The following is a 17,160-nucleotide window of genomic DNA, read 5'->3' on the forward strand; positions in this document are numbered from 1 at the left end:
TAACGGCAGTTTGTGGTTGCCGCAACGCCCCAAGGTGAAACTGTTCTAGCGGCGGGAGATGGTCAAGTCAAGCGCTGAGCTGTTCAACGGTACGTACCCAAATCTGGTGCCAAGTGACAAGGCCTGGACCTTGAAAGGAACCTCTCGGTTCATCATGTCAGGCCATTCCACTTACACCTTGACAAAACCCTGCCTCTTACAATCTTTCAATCCTGCGTCCCGATTTTCGCTCTTAAAATTTCAACATCACTGTTGTCTGTCAATTATCGCCAAAATGAACACTGTAAGTTTACAACGAGACACATCCGATTATTGCGCCGTTGATACTGACTGCCCTAGGTTAAATCTTTCTGGTTCGTACTTTTGCGCCTCCGATTTCCGCTCCCCCGAACTCTAGCAATTCGAAGCTGACAACCTTAACTATAGGCTGGGCTGGGGCTCTCTTTGCGTCGGTACATAAGCTCACAATTCCTTCTTCTCTGGTACATCAATTAACCACATCACAGCTGGTGGCGGTGCCTACTACTTCGCTAAGCAGCAGATCAATGCCGACCGACAGGCCAAGATGGAAGCCCACCGCAAGAAGAGACAGATGATCGAGAACTTGGAAACCACAGAGGGTAACGGAAGCCCTGCCCGCACCGATAGCACCGGCTCCCCAAGCCAAGAAGCAAGCAGCGACCCTGCCCCTACGAGACATGCGCCCGAGACTGAGAGCCAGCGAATTGGAGAGAAGAGCAAATATGAAAGTGCACACGTATACCGAAGTCCAAAGGGAGATCGATTCTCTTAAATCAACAATTCCCAAAAAGTATATGAGGAGAAGGCTCGGAATTGGAGCTGTGTATAACAATTACCTTAACGCATCGTCATTATGAATTACTAGAAAAAGGCAAAGGATTACAGATTGCTTGGATATTTCAAATTGAAGAATATCACATTGAATCGATTTCATCTGCAAATTATACACGAATTTGCTCACCAACGCTGTCATATTCGGTGATAAGCTGGGTGCAACACATCCATACGGACAAGACCGGTTGGAGTGGAGCCTTGAACCTAGTTCCGACCTCGCTTGGAGCTTCTACGGAAAGAATCGCTCTTTTCTGTGTTGCTGCAACGTTAGTACGCTCTTAATAAATCAGTATTACGAGAAATTGAATTGGGTCTTTTCTGAGACGGTTCACTCAAAGTGGCGTTATTCGCGGCTCGCCATGAGCTTCATACACGAATTACCGCTACCGAGCTGTGCAGCCAAGCCACGTGCTGAGACCCGGCAATTAGCCGCATTCGCACCAGTAGAAGGAGGCTCTAACCTAGCCTCAGCTCCACCATAGCTTCAATAATCAACTTTGTCCATTCAACATTCTATTGTCTCTGTATTGGACTCTCGAGTCATAACTCGCAACAATGGCTACGCCAGAGCTGGCCATCGCAAAGGCCACACTCTCTGCCACTCTCTTCCGCGCCGATCCAACATCCCTCAGCCGTCCTGAAGTCGACGCCTTCTTCCCGATCCTTACAGACGCCCTCGCCAAGTGCTCGCGCCCCAACGTCCAGGTCTGCTCCATCGCTTGAAAAGCTCTTCCCTCTGTACCCAAGCAGAAGTCACTAAATTTTGCGTGCTTTTTTTGGTCAAACAGAAATGCAAGGTTTGGATCGTCGATAAGATTGCGCCATCTACCGCGCGCACGACTGCCCTGGCAAAATACTTCAACGCCCTATCCAAGAGTCTACAGGACGACGGCTCACGGCCTAGCCTCAAACGACGGAGACTGCATCTTCTCTATATTTTAAACGACGTGCTGTATCACGTTGCGAGAAATGATAATTTCAAGTTTGCGACAGCTTGGGAACCAGTCTTGCCTGGGCTGATCGCAAGCGCCGCCGCGTTCGACAATTGCCCGAAACATAAGCAAAAGATCGCAGATCTTATTCGCCTGTGGGAGAATCAGCAATACGTCAAGACGAATTTCGCGAAAAAGCTCGAAAATGCTCTCGCAAGCGGTGTCGCGCCTCAAACCACCCAGGAAGCACCAACATCCAGTGCTACTCTAAAGCTTGCAAAGGACGCGCCCTTTACGCTTCCTTCTTTCCACGGCGACAGCACAGTACCGTGGTACGACTTACCCGCAACAACATGGTTACCTCACCTGACTCCAAACTCGACGAAACCAATGTTTCCCGACCAGATTCGACCTATTCAACTCGCTGCTGGCCCTGCAGACAAGGTTCTCGTTAACGCTGTACAAGACCTCTTGGGTGAGGTTGAGCGCATGTTCTCGAAGGAGCAAAAATGGAACGACGAACCTGGTAATGATCTAAATGAGTTAGGAGAGCGAGTCGTTCTGGACGAAATCACGGGCGAGGTTATCGGGGGAGACACATACTACGGCTGGTCCCGTCAGTTTTGTGAGAAAATGAAGGAGAGAAAGAAGAAGGCCAGAAAAGGGACAGACAGGGGTCGTTCGCCCTCCAGATCTCGCAGCTATTCTCGCAGCCGATCACGAAGTTCTTCACGGCCTGCGCATAAGCGCCGAAGGGTTTCAAGAGACTCCAGGGGTCGAAGTCTTTCCCGCAGCCGAAGCCAGTCATATAGTCGTGATCACGATCGCAGCACAAATCGACCACGCAGTCCCAGCTACAGCCGAAGTCGGAGTCGGAGTCGGAGTAGAAGCCGCAAAGCGCGATTTGAGCGCCCAGGATACAGCAGATCACCATCGCGTTCACCTATACGCTTCCAAGACAAAGACCCCCAAGACCGTCCACATCGCCCACCTCCTTTTCCCCAGCAAACGCCCCCAGCGCCTTTTCCTCCCGTCCCACCACCAGGAGACTTCCCTGTTCCTCCGCCTCCTCCAGCCGGTTACCAAGGTCCTTGGCCACCACCACCTCCTCCTCCACATTTGGCCCCAGGCTGGTTCCCTCCTAACCCAGCCATGATGGGCCAGATGATGGGTGGCTGGAATGTTCCACCGCCTCCACCTCCGCCGCACAACGGATATCAAGGAAGGGGGAGAGGAAATGGATATCGTGGTAGAGGGAGGGGTGGATATGATCGAGGACGAGGATGGTAAAATGTTCAACGAGACATTTGTAACGAGATACTCCGATGTACAACTACAGGCTAATTATAGATATCTGAATTTGATTCACATCTTTCACCATCTGATCCATGAATCACCCATGTCGTAATAGTAATGACTTTAATTTTAGTCTTGCTCATTCATCGTCTACATAAAACCAAGCAGACCCTCAATCCCTTTTCCTTCTTCTTTACACACAGCAAAAGCACAAAAACACAACTCAAACCCGGGACCAGCGAAGAACCTACAGCTCCTCCATGCGCCCGGTTCCATGTCGCGGGAGGGTAAAAAAGGTGAGACAGCCAGAAGAAGTAAAGAAAAAAGAAGACAAACAAAGTTAAGTATTCGCCCCAAAGAGTTACACGAGAAGCGTAGACATCCATGATTTTTTTAATGCTCGGTTCCCATCATGCCACGACAGGCAATATAGTATAAAAACACGCGTTCTTTTCTTGTCATCTTGAGAGCCAGAGAGGAACTCAGTAGCATTGTAATATCTGCACGCTTTTGTCCTCCCCAGAGCAATCCCCCTGAATGTGGTCTAGCTGAGGCGCAAACCAAGAAAGAAGGTTGATGGGTCAAAAGGCGAAATATAGCGGCGGTGCTCACAATGGCCAGTCCCAATCCCACTAAAAGTGACTGTATGTCGAGTACGCGTGTTCTTTAGTCCATTATTGAACCGCGAAAAACCAATCCCTTCTCATAATCATAATACCACCGCCAAACACGACTATGCAGCAATGATCGTTATCCGAATCCACCAGTGTCCCTCTGTATTCGATTTTGGAAGGGCATTCATCCCTTTCTTATCCAAGTTCGATGCATTGACGATTGTTGGATAGCTGTTAACTTGGATTACCGACTTCGAGTAGATCCTACAGAGTTCTGTCGCTCGTGGAGATTGGGTCGGCCGTCTTGCAACTTAAGCGAATCGAGGCGCTTCGAATTATCCTCGGTGACTGGGTCGACTTCGTCTACACGAGGCATGGGGTTGACATGGTTTTGTGCTGATGGGGCATCGGCCGTTCCATTGCCGTTGCTTTCCCTCTGTTGGTTGGCTTTCTCGCTCAAAGCAGCCCATTTGCGCTCTCGAAGAGCTTCGCGTGCTGCTGCGCTGTTCTGCTGTTCTGTGTAGTCGTGCGAGCAGTCATCAAACAACTGTGGGTTAATCTCCATAAACAGCTTCATAGCATTATAGACCATGCCATGGATCGTTCTGCAACAGTTAGACTGGATCCATCAAAGCGTTCAACGAAGCATACCTGTTCCAGTGGCCCTTTGAATTCTCGTAGAGAGGAGCAAACATAATGGGTAGAATGATCTCAACATTGTCGCTGACAAGATTGCAGAAGTACTCGTTGTTCCAGAAGTACAAGGCTCGCTCAGCAACCTGGAAGTGAGGGCTGGCGACGGATTTGGCAAGTTGGTGGAACAAAGGTTCTTGCACCTTTGCGAACTCTGCAGGATCCATGACCTCAAAGATATCCTCGACTTCGTTGAGGAACATGACCTCCTTTGTGCTGTTGACCTTGGGCCAGTAACGGAGTAGTCCCAGAACCACCTATGATGATTAGTATGACGTCTAAAAAACGACCAGTACAACTTACATCTTCTGTAAGGGAAGCATCCTTCTCCAAGAATTGCACAATACAGTAGGCTAGCTGAGGGTGGTACATGCTCAGACTCTTGGGCTTGTGCAGTGGCAATAGCACTCGGGTCAAGAAGATCTTGTGCTCTTCCTTCAGAGGGAGAGCAAATCCGTTGATAATAGAGCCAAGAATCTCGAGCAACTCGGCAATACCGTTGAATCGCTCGGTTTCGTAGGTGAATTGGAAGAAGACGTTGTTGATGGATCGTCGAATAAAGGATCGTAGGTTAAGGAATTTTCCGTAAATGCGATGGAGGGTGGTCTTCAAGAAGTCTCGCTCACGGGGGTCCTCTGAGTCAAAAAGCTCAAGAAGCTGGAGGACAAAGCTGTGGTCAATGTAGGCCTTGGCGATGTTGGTGTTGAAATCCTGACTCTCAATGAAGCGCAGGAAGAACTCATAAACGACCTGGATATGCGGCCAAGCGACCTCGAGAACGGGCTCATCCTCTTCGGGATCAAAAGCTTCGCCTTGAGGGTTCATTGGAGGTGGGATCGGACGGAACAAGTTCTTGGCAAACATGTCGACAACCTTGGGGTACATGGGTTCTGTAATGACTTGTCGGTTGTTGGCGACATAATCCAGCAGCTCGTGCAGAGCAAGCCTCTTGATCTCCTTGGACTTCATGTCACCACTCGCATCGTTAAAGTCAAAAATGACGTTGCACTGATCAATCTTTTGCATGAAAAGTTCCTGCCGTCGGTTAGGGGGGACCTCGTGGAATCCAGGCAACTTTTCGAGCTCGCGGTGGGCGGAGATGTCGAATCGTGAAGAATGCTGTCTCTTTGGGGTTCTGAGTCCCTCGGGAATCGCATCGCGGTTATCTATTCCTCGATGGATCAAGAGCGACTTTTGTCCTGCTTTAGGAGGGGCCAAATCGTGTGGCATCGTCTCGGCGGCTCCGGGGGGAGGGACATGCTGTGATAAATGTGATTAGTCGAAAGTCGGAGACTGAACGGTAACAAGAAATTCAACTTACGCCTGGTGTTGGGCTGATAACAACAGTTGGGGGAAGTCTCGAGTTGGCACTTCCACCGTTGGGGCTCGAAGCGCCTCCAGTTGCAAAGCGATCAGGGGTGCTACCGGCCTGAGTTACATTGGACAGATTGGAGGGCTGCGAGCCGCTGCCGTGTTCGCCTCCGTGACCAGCATTGTTTTGTGGCAGTGGCTTGTTTCTAGGATCGTTCAAGGTCGACGTGGAGGATGAGGGCGTGAGCACGGGTGACTGATTGGAATCCCGTGATGAGGGAGACGCGGTACCATCCTTGGAATCCTTGTTCTTCTTAGAAGACTTATTTGGATCTTTCCCACGCGAGAGCTGGATGGCATTAGCACGAGCAGAAATAGTAGATAATAAAGAAACAGTGACATACAACTCTCTGACTGAAGCGCTTCATCTTGTCGGACAACAGCGTATCGTATGGAGGGGCGGTTTAAGACGCCCGCTGCTCAACAGTATGAGGCAGTGGGGCACCAGGGCAACGACGTCAGGGGCAAAGGGACGTTGAGGGTGTGATAACAGCTGTGCAAGCAACAATATCAATGAATCGAGGCGTCGTAGCGATGAGCGATGTCGATAATCGTTGTTATGGGTCAATTTCAAGGTAAGAGGAGAGGGGCCAGCCTGGCGAGAGCGTTATGGTGCTGTTGCGAGCCGGACGAAAGACCGCGAGTACGAGAGCTTCTAAGCTGATGAGGCTGAGGCAGCTGGTGTCAAAAGACTACTCGGGAAGTGAAAAGCGGCGATTGATCCCATGCAGGAGAAGAACGATGAAGCACTGAACCAGCCAGAGCTGAAGATCTTTGGTAGGTGTTGGGCGACAGTGCGTTGAGACGAGGTGCAATCAAGTGCGTGTGCTGGGCGCTGGTACAGACTGAGGCGCTGGCTGGTACTTGCGCAGGAGGGTGGGAAACTGGAACGGGGGCTCGGCCGGTTGGTCTCTGCTGATGCTTCTTGGTGCTGCTGTCTTGTCTTAGGGAGGAGAAAACGTAGTAAGATCAAAGGTCGTGAGGAGCAAAGTAGAACTGGAAGTGGAACGAAGAAGAAGAAATGTCAAGGACGCGGCGTGGTCGAGATGCTCACGGCGGCTTCAGACTCGAGCCTCGTTGTCGTCGATGAGGAAATCGGAAACTTGTCGTAGGTAGCGGACGGGACGTGATTGTCGTTGGGCGCCGGCGAAGAGTATGTATTGTGCTTTGCGGGGGGGTGGAAGCTCCAGTTGGAGGGAACGCGCTTCGATTATTGGAGAGGGAGGTCAGGTTCGGGTTATGGTGTTCGAGTAGATCACCAACTGTTAGTGACAGTGTGTAGATGCTGTACTATCGCTAACAGATCCCCTAGGCATGCCTGGTGAGCTCAATTGGATTGACCCTGGTTGGGATGACTGGGAACGGGCGGTGAAACCACTAGAGGCGCTGCAGAGGCACATTAGGGGGGTTTGCCCCTCCTGAATGGACCCCAATGCTTGGTAGGAGCTGGTAATTAGGGAGAATCTTGGATCAATGCGTTCTATAATTTAAGATACACTGGGTTTCATGCGTCTAATACTGACTTTATTCTGACTATTTTGTATCACTATATTTTGTTTATAGTTATTTCAAAGTTCACTGAAAGGACATTAACTACCGATCTGCCAAGAAGTGGGCGTCAAGGGAGTCAAGTTGGAGTGCCACTAGATGTTAGTTGAACCAGTCACACGGCCGAAATTACAGGTAGGCTGTGTAAGAGGACGGGTATTTAACATGGTAATGTTCAGTCGCAGATAAACAGAATCTCTAAATTCCGCTCTAGAACAAAGAACATCCGACGAACGTCAATATTTCCTTTGAACTTTGGCATATCAGTGATACTCTATTTCTAGTAATTGACTGATTGTAAGCCAGTTTTGTTGTTGGAGGCATATAGGTACAAATTCAGGTGAGAGAAAAGGGTCCGAGTGAGAACATTCCATAGCTAGACTACGAATTTCAAATGTAGCATCGGATCATATTAGGCATGAATTAGATGGATATCTTTACTCTTTGGACTTTTCTCTTCTCGTTGTTACTCTTCGTGATCGTTACGCTTTCAAACCTTACAGAACTCTGATGATAAGCCAGGCCGTGAGCACAGACCACAAACAGCCACAGGAGTCAACTTAGAATCACACTGTCCTTTACAGGCATTTCCAGGTCAGAAAGACAGTGCGTGAAACGTCATCTCCAGCCACAGTGATAATCATCTTCAAGGGCACCCGGTGAGAATCGCGTCAAGTCATCATCATCGCGTATCCAATGCAACAGCGGTATCGACTTTTCCCCTCCGTTAATTTGGGCAGCATCAGCACAAGAGTCTGATCCATCAGCGAGTTCCAATTGGTCGTTATTCTTGCGTCTGCTGTGTCGCCAACGTACTCCCATAAACAGTTAGTTCGGGTGTGGATCTGGAACTTGTCAGTGTTGTTTTTTCAACCCAGAGTTTACAGGGCGACAACAGAACTTACATGAAGATACAACAAAGATTCTTTTTCTCATGAACTGGGCGTTCCTTTTGATGTCGCTACTACAATAACAGCTGGAAAAAACAAAGATGGAGATTTCGTCTGATGATAACGGCTATGAAAGCCTGGATGATACTCAACTAGAGAATGATAATGGTGAAAGAGTCAATGATTCAGTTCATCCAGATTCAGCTCCCAGATATCCAGTTCCTTCTCGCGCCATTGGTGCTGTCGAGATTCCTGCTGTGGTTGAAAACATTGACCGTACTATTAAGGCGTTCGGTCGAGTACCAAACCTCCAACATGTAAGAATCCATAACAGTTCCGTCTTCTACTTCCACTAATAGGAATTATAGGTCATGGACGCAGGGAGAAACTCGATCCCCTTCTATCTAACACCAGAGATGCCGTTCTGCAAACCCATCATGTCACACAATGCCCGCAGTCATAATGTTGTGCTGAAAATCACTGTTCCAAAACGAACAGGACGTAAGCGCAAGCGTGGTACTGATGGACCATGGGAAGGAGATCTTGAAATCAACGACGCTGAGGATCGACCACAAGAAAATGACAGAGTCTCATCTTATGCCAGACTAGATGATCCCAAAGTGTTGCGCCGGACAATGGCGGACAATGTCGACAAATATCAAGTTGAAGCAGTTGGTGTTATTCGAAACACGCATCGATTCCGTGGACTTGCGGACTTTTACTGGGATATGTCTAAATCATTATTTGCGCAACAATACGTGGAGAAGGTTCTCCCTGGAGATGGTAGGCTTTGAGTTCCAAGATCTGTTCAGGATACTAACAGCTTGCAGTCGACAAGATTAAGGAGTTCAAGTTCCAACCCGGCACTGACAAAGGACCAAATGTCGATATTCTACCACCACCAATGTTTACGCACATGAGCCTCCCTTTCAACTACCAATACTCGCAGAATCCTTACGTACGTGCCACTGAAGACGGAGGCACAGTCAACACAACAGCCGTGAAGCAAGTCGGTTACTTCATTGGCGCAGAAGACCCTGCACCAGCTGGACCTCAACTTGAACCTGATATGACCGATCCTAGAATGGTGGAAATCATGGCTGAGCTCGAAGCGGCCTTTGAAGAGCGGCCAGTGTGGACACGGCGGTCTCTACTCAATCACCTTGGAGGCAAACTCAAGAACTGGAACGAACTCAAAAAGTATCTCAACTACGCAGCTTATCAGTTCAAAGGAGGGCCATGGAGAGATGGTGTGGTCCCCTATGGTATCGATCCGCGAACCGATCCCAAGTATCGAACCTATCAAACTCTCATGTTTAAGCTTCCTAAGCAGAAGCGTGCTCAACGAGGCCAAACGTGGAAATCGCTACGCAAGGTCCAAATGGGCCCATTGAAGGAATTTCTGGAGGAGCTTTCGGAAAGCCACGTTTTTGACGGCGACACCTTTCACACTGATGGTAAAGTGTGGCAAGTATGCGATATTACCGACCCACTACTCAAAGAGCTTCTTGAGAATGCTGCGATCCGTCCCGAATGGGACCCAAGCAGCGGATGGTATCACGGAGGTCTTTGGGCAAAAGTAAAAGCTATCATGAAGACAAAACTTGTGGCCATCCAATTCGATCGACACCTTACGCGAGAAGATTTCGCAATGACGCTACAAGCAGGAGATGAAACTCCTATACGATCCAATCAAGCAACATTCCACCTCCCTCTTCCTAATCTACGTCTCACAGACGAAGAACTTACGCAACTTCGCGGGCGACAACCGACGAAGAAGAACAAGCATAAAGGTTATAGTGTGCGTGTTCGAGATCCTAACGCAGGACCGAAGCGTGCGCCAGCTGAGGAAACCCGAGCGGTCGAGCGAGGGGAAGAAGAGGCTAGGATATTGGAAGAGATGGGATCCGGAAACGAGGATTCGGATGACGATGATTCAGGGGATGATGAGGATGGTGACATGACAGCTGTAAGGGATGAGGATATAGACAGAGAGATGATGTATGGATGAGATGCCAATACGGGTACCAGATCATAGTATCAAGCAAGGGACATTGCAGTATGCAGTCAGTTGCAAGGAAGCAAAGGGGAAACACAATCATCAAACAATTCCCTGCCACGATTGTGCATTGGGCACTAAGTTCTATGTGGTGATTATATGCACATTTCCAAACCTTCATTACAGTTTGTTGCTCACAATTCTCGCATTTTACCCCTATGGTACTAATTCCATTCTATTATCTTCTCCCTGTTCTTTCATGGGCAAGTATTGCCAACACACTCAATGTTTGAGCAGTGCTTGGCTTTCACGCTCTCTGCGAGAAAACAATGAAGTCAAATTTTGTAGAGGTAACCTTTGGCTGCATCATAATAAGAGTTAAACTAATATCGGAATGATTTTTAAGTTTGACTGAATCCCCAGCAATCAGAATAGCTCGATAAGCTTTGCCATTTGTTCTGCGTCTATTGGTCCTTCTGTGACTCTTCGTTGGTTGATGCCTTTTTATTTATCTCAAACTGATTGTTCCCTTAAACTTATTGTTCCCTCACACCTCCTTTTGCGAGCCCGTTAACAGTCTTATTCCGCAGGTTTGAAGTGCTTCGCAGTGACAGTGACTCATTGTGTTCTTGTTTACGTATTGCCTGTGCTTTCACCTGCATATAAATTTCGTTTTCACCCTCCTTCCTGCATCTTTCCGTTTTCACGTCTGCATCCATCCGCATTATCGCAGACAAACACCAATCTTTTCTCTTCTCTCTTCACCCTTCACCTCAAACAGGAAATGGCAACCGTCAAACACCAATCCAATGGCACGACAGCCGTCATGGTCTCCGAATATAAAACGGGGTCTGGCACCCTCACGAGCAATAAGTTCTGGTGTGATCCTTGCAAGAGAATCTTCAGAACGTGGCAGCAGCTTCATGACCACAAAGGAAAGATGAGCGCTAAAGGAAAAGACAAGCATATTCACTGTCAGTTCTGCAGCCGCGACTTTCATACCGAAGTCGCCAAAGTCACCCACATCCAGCAGGTTGGTTTCATCTCTTCGTCTCTTATGATGCCTTGCTAACTCCTCCTCAGGATCATCCTCAGGAACAAAACCTTTACTGTACGGGATGTAAAAAGGGCCCTTTCGTTCGAGTTGGCGGACTCGTATCTCACGTCGAGAAGGAATGCCTTATCCTCAATACCGCTACAATTGAGACTATGCGTGAGGAGAAGATGGAATTCTCCCAGGCCCTTACTGCTATGACCCAACAGCCTCTGAAGAACAACTACGGGAGCTACATGCCCGAGAATGCGGACAAGGGTCTTCCTACTGCTACCTGGGAATCAACTGGAAGCGTTCCTGCTCCGTTTACTATTGAGCAGAGCCAGTTCCCCAGCCTTGGCGAATCTAGCTCTACCGCACTCCAGCGTACCCGGGATAACAAGGAAAACAACTGGAACAAGGGCAAGAATTTGTTCCCAGATGCTCCTGCAGCTCAGCGCCCTACTCAAGAGCAGCTGCAGCAAGCCACTGCTCCCAGCGCCAGAACTACCTTCAACCTCATGAACGATCTCGACCCCAACCATCCCAACTTCAACGTGGCCCGGTATTACTCTGAGTATACCCAGAAGTTCGGCTGCCGCATGGGGAGATGCGGCAAGACCTTCAAGACTACAAAGGGCCTCATCGCACATCTCAACTCTGAGGCTCACTCTGCGACCAAGTACCGTTGCCCCTATTGTCTCAACACATTCGGGTCTCTTGCTGCGATCACCCAGCATGTCGAGTCCAACAGCAGCAAGTGCAAGATCCGAAATACGGAGCAGTACAACGCCTACATGGACCAGCTTCTCGCTAGCATGGTTGATGTAAAGGAGAAACACGCGGATGGCACTGTTCGCTATGAGATGTCAAAGACGTTTGGCAAAGGCCCTAGCCCTGGCTCGGACCTCGTTGAGCAACAGGAGAACCCCAAGGTCAATGGAGGAGACCCTTACGAGGGAATGGAGATTCATTGGTAGATTTGCGGAATGACTTTTGCGGAGAATGCATTTGAGATTGGCAAGTTTTGAGGAAGCATGAACTTGAGACGACTGGGCTATGTTTCTTAGCATTAGATAGCTGAATGATTGACGATGCCCAAGTATTTGTTCATTGCCGTGAAGTCTTTAATTCGAGTGATCTAATGTGAGTAAATACAGTTATATACGAGCATTTCTTCCTCTGTAAGATTATGTAGCAATGCCAGAGCAGATGCATGTCGGGTTTACGCGTTAAAGAGGCGGAGTTGTAAATTTAGAACCGGAGCGGAGCTAAATGTGGAACCCATTGGCCCCTGATGACCTAAGCTTCACTCTAATCCAATGCAATGCATGAGAGAAGACAACACTCCCGTAATTAATTTCAGGATATTTCAACAGGTCAACTTTGCTTTTGTCATCTAATAATTTTGTGTATTTTGCGTTAAAGACGCCTGCGATTGGGAGTTTGCAGTAAAACCCGCTGTTATCTTCTCCTCTGTCTCTTCCCCGGATTCCGCTATCGAACAACGGCTTCTTCAAGATCGACTAAACGATACCCCTGTGTTCGCTACGCTGGAACAACGCTATGACGAGACGATTCGAATAGAGATCTGAATATTCGTTGTACGAGCGATCAGCGAGACAGTGTCTGAATTGGCTTCGAGATTACAGAGACAAGATACGAGCGGGCGCAATGGCGACGGCTCGCAGATGGGCGCGCAAGATCGAGCGTTGCTGTTGTACATTTGCGACATACTTTCCCCTGGCTTTCGTTTACGGTTTGACATCATGGGCGGTATGGGTGGTTGTATGCATCGGTAATGCCAGCAGAAAGAGCAGCTGGATAGGTAAGTCTGGACTGTGGTGATGCTAATGTTTGTGTCTAACGGCTTCACAGGCACTGGCTCCTCGATAATAGGCGTTGTACTTTACGTTATGCTCAACTGGTGCTACACTACCGCTGTCTTTACACCTCCCGGCTCGACGACGAACGATATGGGTTATGGGCTCCTTCCTACACAAAATACGCCGCAGGGTACCTCCTTTACGGTCAAGAGTAACGGCGAGTTTCGATTCTGCAAGAAGTGCCAGGCTCGTAAGCCTGATCGTGCGCATCACTGCTCTACGTGTCGACGATGTGTTCTGAAGATGGATCACCACTGCCCCTGGTTAGCAACGTGTATCGGCCTGCGCAACCACAAGGCATTCCTCCTGTTCCTTATCTATACGACTGTTTTCTGCTTCTGGTCATTTGCGGTCAGCGGATCATGGGTTTGGTACGAGGCGCTGGATGATCAGGAATACATCGATACTTTCCTACCTGTCAATTTTATCATGTTGAGCGTCATCAGCGGAATTATCGGTCTCGTTGTTGGTGCTTTTACAGGATGGCATATTCATCTGGCTCGTTGTGGACAGACTACAATCGAGTGTCTCGAAAAGACACGATATCTATCACCATTGCGCAAGACCTACCACTCGGCCCACGACCCCGCAAACAACGTACCGGAAGCTGCTCGCCAATTCGTCGACTTTCACACAAACGCTCTACCTGGTATCACTCGACCCGAAGAGGGCGAGGAGCGACGGTCATATCCCCCTGACGGTTCTCATCCTGTTCAACTTTCGTACGCTCAGCGAGAACGAGAACAACGACAAAGGCGATATGAGGAGTATCTTGACGAACAAGATTCTGAGAAGCTACCCAATGTCTTCGACCTCGGCTGGAAACGTAACCTGTTGCATCTATTTGGACCTACTCCTGCGCTTTGGTTCTTCCCTGTGTCCAACACAACAGGGGATGGTTGGACGTGGGAAGCTAGTAGCAAGTGGCTTGAGGCGCGGGATCGACTTAAAGCTGAGCGAGAGCAACAACGAGCTCGTGAGGTAAATGCCGGTTGGGGATCACCGGATGATGTTCCTGATATCCCCGAACGACCTACAGGAGCAGGACGACATTTCACACCTGGACCAAAGCTCGCAGGACCCAAGACGATGAGTAAGGCTGATCGAGTTCTGGGCCGCGATCCTAACCTTTATGCCGACGCAACACAAAATGTGCCTATGAGTCGACTCAGCCCTCGAGGTCGAACAGTAGACGACGAGCTTGCAGACTTGGACAGTGATAACGAGGATGGTTTCATCGACACCAATAATCCCGAGCCAGAAAACGGCAAGCTGAGCCCAAACTTCACATCAGAAGCTCAACGTCGTGACGACGCTGAGGCTCGCGCCCTTGAAGTCGTCACCAACGGTAACTGGGGCCGCGGTGGAGCGAGTGGTATGCTTCGAAAGGGAAGCTCACAAAGCAGTCCCCTCAGCAGAACACCGAGCAATCTCAGCCGTTCAGGGACACCAAAGTTCCAAGACGAAGGTGTGGATTAGAAATTTGGAGGGTTGTGTTTTCGAAAGCGAATGAAATGAATGAGGTTCCTCAACGTTTAACGTTTCTTGTCATGAGAGAGTTTTTTTGTCCTATTCTTTTATTTTCAAGTTCGATTATTATATTATTATTCTTCCTGGTACAGATTACTTTTTATCCCAATACGTTTTGACGGAGTTTTAGTCGATGGTGTATGATCTGATATCCAATATTATTTAACTTCTGCCCTTCCGATGGATCCACGTGTGTATATCTACTATAGATCTGCTCTTTTGCCAAGCGTGACTCGTGTGATTAGTCTAAAACTGCCGAGTTGAGATCGTCCACGTTTATGAGATCTACAACACCAACACCCCTTGATCATCGCCATGTCACTCTCCAAAGGGTTACACCGCCAATCTCACTCCCTACGACAATGATATCGCCTGTCAACCGAGTATTTTGGCGTGTTTCAGAAAGCTGGATTGACGCCTTCATGCCCTGGGTTCTCGGCATGTGCCCGTAGCAGTATCCCAGGCCAGCTCGCAGCAGGGAACTTGGCGTCATTTGCCCAAGTGAGACTATCCACTTGTGGTATCTTTTTCGCTTGACTGACAACTGCGTCACCCAGACATTTCTCTGCATCTAATCTCGGCAGAAGCTCTTCGATCTCGTTGTAGTATTCGTCAACGCCTAGACTTGTCCTGTAATCTTTTGATCCAAAATCAGAGAGCACGCCGAGGCGTATGAGACGGGACAGGGGATCTATTCGCTCTGCTATGCCTGGTGACGTATGTACTACGATGGCAGTCCAGACTTGATGTGACGCAGCTTCAGAATAGCCGCTTTTGACGAGATGGGCCTTTGCGCAGTCGGCAGAGCAGATCTCAAAGCGTTGCTCTCCATTGTAGAGGTGGCTTGCTCCAATATCATGATGAATAGCTGCTACAAAGAGAAGTGGGATCTGATCTTCAGACTGAAAGGGAGAGTCTTCTTTCTCCGCGATATACCGAGCTAGAAGATAGACTCGAAGAGAATGATTCAAGATGGGAATAGGCAAGGCATCCTTGGCGAGTTCAAGAGCTGAAAGACAAGTATCAGTCTGAGGTATCTTTTCCAGTACAAGGGGCTTTATGTCGCTCATCATGACTCTCAGACGATATTCATAAAGGAATGTTACAAATGCTACGCTTTGAGATGAAGCTAACATACGGTACTTCAGTATTTCCATATCCAAGCGGGGTTGACTTGAACGCTTACAAAGCTTGCAACGTCCAGCTGAAATGACATCTTCAACTCCACTATCCAACCCCCCTCTTCCAGAAACCCAGAATAGCCTCATTCTCATTCCATACGATGTCCTCTTCTCAACGGGCGCACACCCCCCAGCGACGATCGTGGAGATCAGCATTGGAGAGGGGGGGACCCTGCGGGGAAGACGAGACGAATATGGAACGAGCGCTTTTTAGTGAGAAGCGTAAATAAGAACGAGGCGGTTTCGTCGCTGGGATTAGGAAGTTGACTTGTGGAGATTAGTTTATAGATATTTTGTTAAGGGAACAGGGGTATAATACGAGAATACGGGTCACAGACTTTGATCAGAGATTCATGTGTTTGTAAAATTATTCATTTCTCATTATTCCCCTCTTCGCCTTGAGTCAAGGCCAAGAAGACCTCTTCCAAAAAGGGGGAAGGGGCATATTGCCTATCCCCAGATTGAGGGGGTGGCCCAGTAGTTTGTTTGTATTGTTTGTTGTAGCGTGAGCCACCGGTATGTGTATATCATGATTTCCCTATGTCGATCCATTGTTCCATCTCAGAGGCCTCAAAATGTGAGGGATATCCCTATGTTCTCCACCAGCCATTCCATTCTCCCTTATGCCAGTGCAATAACCTTCTTCCTATCATCTCGTCTCCCGTGCCAGGTGACATTGATGACATCAGATTGTGGTAAAATCAACAAGAGAGTCAAGAGATGAGAGAGATATTGTGGGCCAAGTAAAGTGAGTGAAAGTGCTTTCAGCAGAAAAGAGATATTTCCCAAGTGTTTGGCTCCCCTGCCTTGTGCCGATCTATAATACGTGAATTCCGGTATTCCCCAGTGCAATGCAAGTTTCCCTGACGCTCCCAAATCACGGCCAAGCGTGGTGTATGCAGACTCCTTTTCATTCCCGTCCTGTTCCTTTGATCCATAGAAGCAGCTTTCAATGCCGCGACAATAAAAATAATATAAACATAGAATCCCATTAATGACCAACACCATCCACGCTGAAGGGGGTATTTGTCCATCTTTAACTGTTTTTTTCATGCGCCGTATTTTTAAGGAAATCGTCGTGTACCGGAGGGTACTGTCAAAAGGGTTATTCAAACGCTTCAACCCTGTCTTGAATAAAAAGAAAAGAAAACAAACAAAGTAAACAGTAATGACGCAGGTTCCAGCCATCAAGTCACAGATCCCTTCAGTCCCATCGCGTGTCGCGCCAGGATCCTCCTGGGATCATGGAATAAAGATGTGTGACTAATATCATAGGGTGGCTTCGGATATCCTTTGCCCAAGATCCTTGTCGATATCAGACTCAAGCAGTGT

The 17,160-nt window shown here is 48.5% G+C and overlaps 7 protein-coding genes across 7 annotated transcripts; 4 read left to right on the forward strand and 3 right to left on the reverse strand.

The window, feature by feature from the left end:
- Positions 1 to 274: 274 nt before the first annotated feature.
- On the forward strand, positions 275 to 793 carry BKA55DRAFT_539755 (uncharacterized protein; the record flags this gene model as incomplete). Its single annotated transcript, XM_046190182.1, has 4 exons — positions 275 to 283; positions 340 to 353; positions 427 to 452; positions 507 to 793. 4 exons carry the CDS (start codon positions 275 to 277, stop codon positions 791 to 793), a joined length of 336 nt encoding a protein of 111 aa, XP_046049512.1.
- Positions 794 to 1,325: 532 nt separating this feature from the next.
- On the forward strand, positions 1,326 to 3,165 carry BKA55DRAFT_568998 (uncharacterized protein). The gene is made up of 2 exons (XM_046192873.1): positions 1,326 to 1,560; positions 1,644 to 3,165. Exons 1-2 carry the CDS (start codon positions 1,411 to 1,413, stop codon positions 3,075 to 3,077), a joined length of 1,584 nt encoding a protein of 527 aa, XP_046049513.1. The 5' UTR covers positions 1,326 to 1,410; the 3' UTR covers positions 3,078 to 3,165.
- A 776-nt stretch (positions 3,166 to 3,941) lies between these two features.
- BKA55DRAFT_512424 (phosphatase 2A regulatory B subunit-domain-containing protein) lies at positions 3,942 to 6,129 on the reverse strand (the record flags this gene model as incomplete). Its single annotated transcript, XM_046187806.1, has 5 exons — positions 3,942 to 4,302; positions 4,349 to 4,647; positions 4,694 to 5,650; positions 5,712 to 6,050; positions 6,106 to 6,129. The coding sequence occupies 5 exons, from the start codon at positions 6,127 to 6,129 to the stop codon at positions 3,942 to 3,944; spliced, it is 1,980 nt and encodes a 659-aa protein (XP_046049514.1).
- Positions 6,130 to 7,995: 1,866 nt separating this feature from the next.
- BKA55DRAFT_644482 (RNA polymerase III transcription factor IIIC subunit-domain-containing protein) lies at positions 7,996 to 12,456 on the forward strand. Its single transcript, XM_046197185.1, has 5 exons — positions 7,996 to 8,516; positions 8,568 to 8,982; positions 9,030 to 10,168; positions 10,980 to 11,231; positions 11,282 to 12,456. Exons 1-5 carry the CDS (start codon positions 8,301 to 8,303, stop codon positions 12,209 to 12,211), a joined length of 2,952 nt encoding a protein of 983 aa, XP_046049515.1. The 5' UTR covers positions 7,996 to 8,300; the 3' UTR covers positions 12,212 to 12,456.
- A 99-nt stretch (positions 12,457 to 12,555) lies between these two features.
- On the forward strand, positions 12,556 to 14,783 carry BKA55DRAFT_569002 (Palmitoyltransferase PFA3). Its single transcript, XM_046192874.1, has 2 exons — positions 12,556 to 13,059; positions 13,110 to 14,783. Exons 1-2 carry the CDS (start codon positions 12,906 to 12,908, stop codon positions 14,594 to 14,596), a joined length of 1,641 nt encoding a protein of 546 aa, XP_046049516.1. The 5' UTR covers positions 12,556 to 12,905; the 3' UTR covers positions 14,597 to 14,783.
- Positions 14,784 to 15,777, reverse strand: BKA55DRAFT_569003 (uncharacterized protein). The gene has a single exon (XM_046192875.1). The coding sequence runs from the start codon at positions 15,718 to 15,720 to the stop codon at positions 15,046 to 15,048; it is 675 nt and encodes a 224-aa protein (XP_046049517.1). The 5' UTR covers positions 15,721 to 15,777; the 3' UTR covers positions 14,784 to 15,045.
- Positions 15,778 to 16,108: 331 nt separating this feature from the next.
- On the reverse strand, positions 16,109 to 17,149 carry BKA55DRAFT_375110 (uncharacterized protein). The gene has a single exon (XM_046185910.1). The coding sequence runs from the start codon at positions 17,014 to 17,016 to the stop codon at positions 16,450 to 16,452; it is 567 nt and encodes a 188-aa protein (XP_046049518.1). The 5' UTR covers positions 17,017 to 17,149; the 3' UTR covers positions 16,109 to 16,449.
- Positions 17,150 to 17,160: the final 11 nt, after the last annotated feature.

The sequence above is a fragment of the Fusarium redolens genome, assembly GCF_020744475.1.
Source record: "Fusarium redolens strain MPI-CAGE-AT-0023 chromosome Unknown BKA55scaffold_8, whole genome shotgun sequence".
In the NCBI taxonomy this organism is placed as follows: domain Eukaryota; kingdom Fungi; phylum Ascomycota; class Sordariomycetes; order Hypocreales; family Nectriaceae; genus Fusarium; species Fusarium redolens.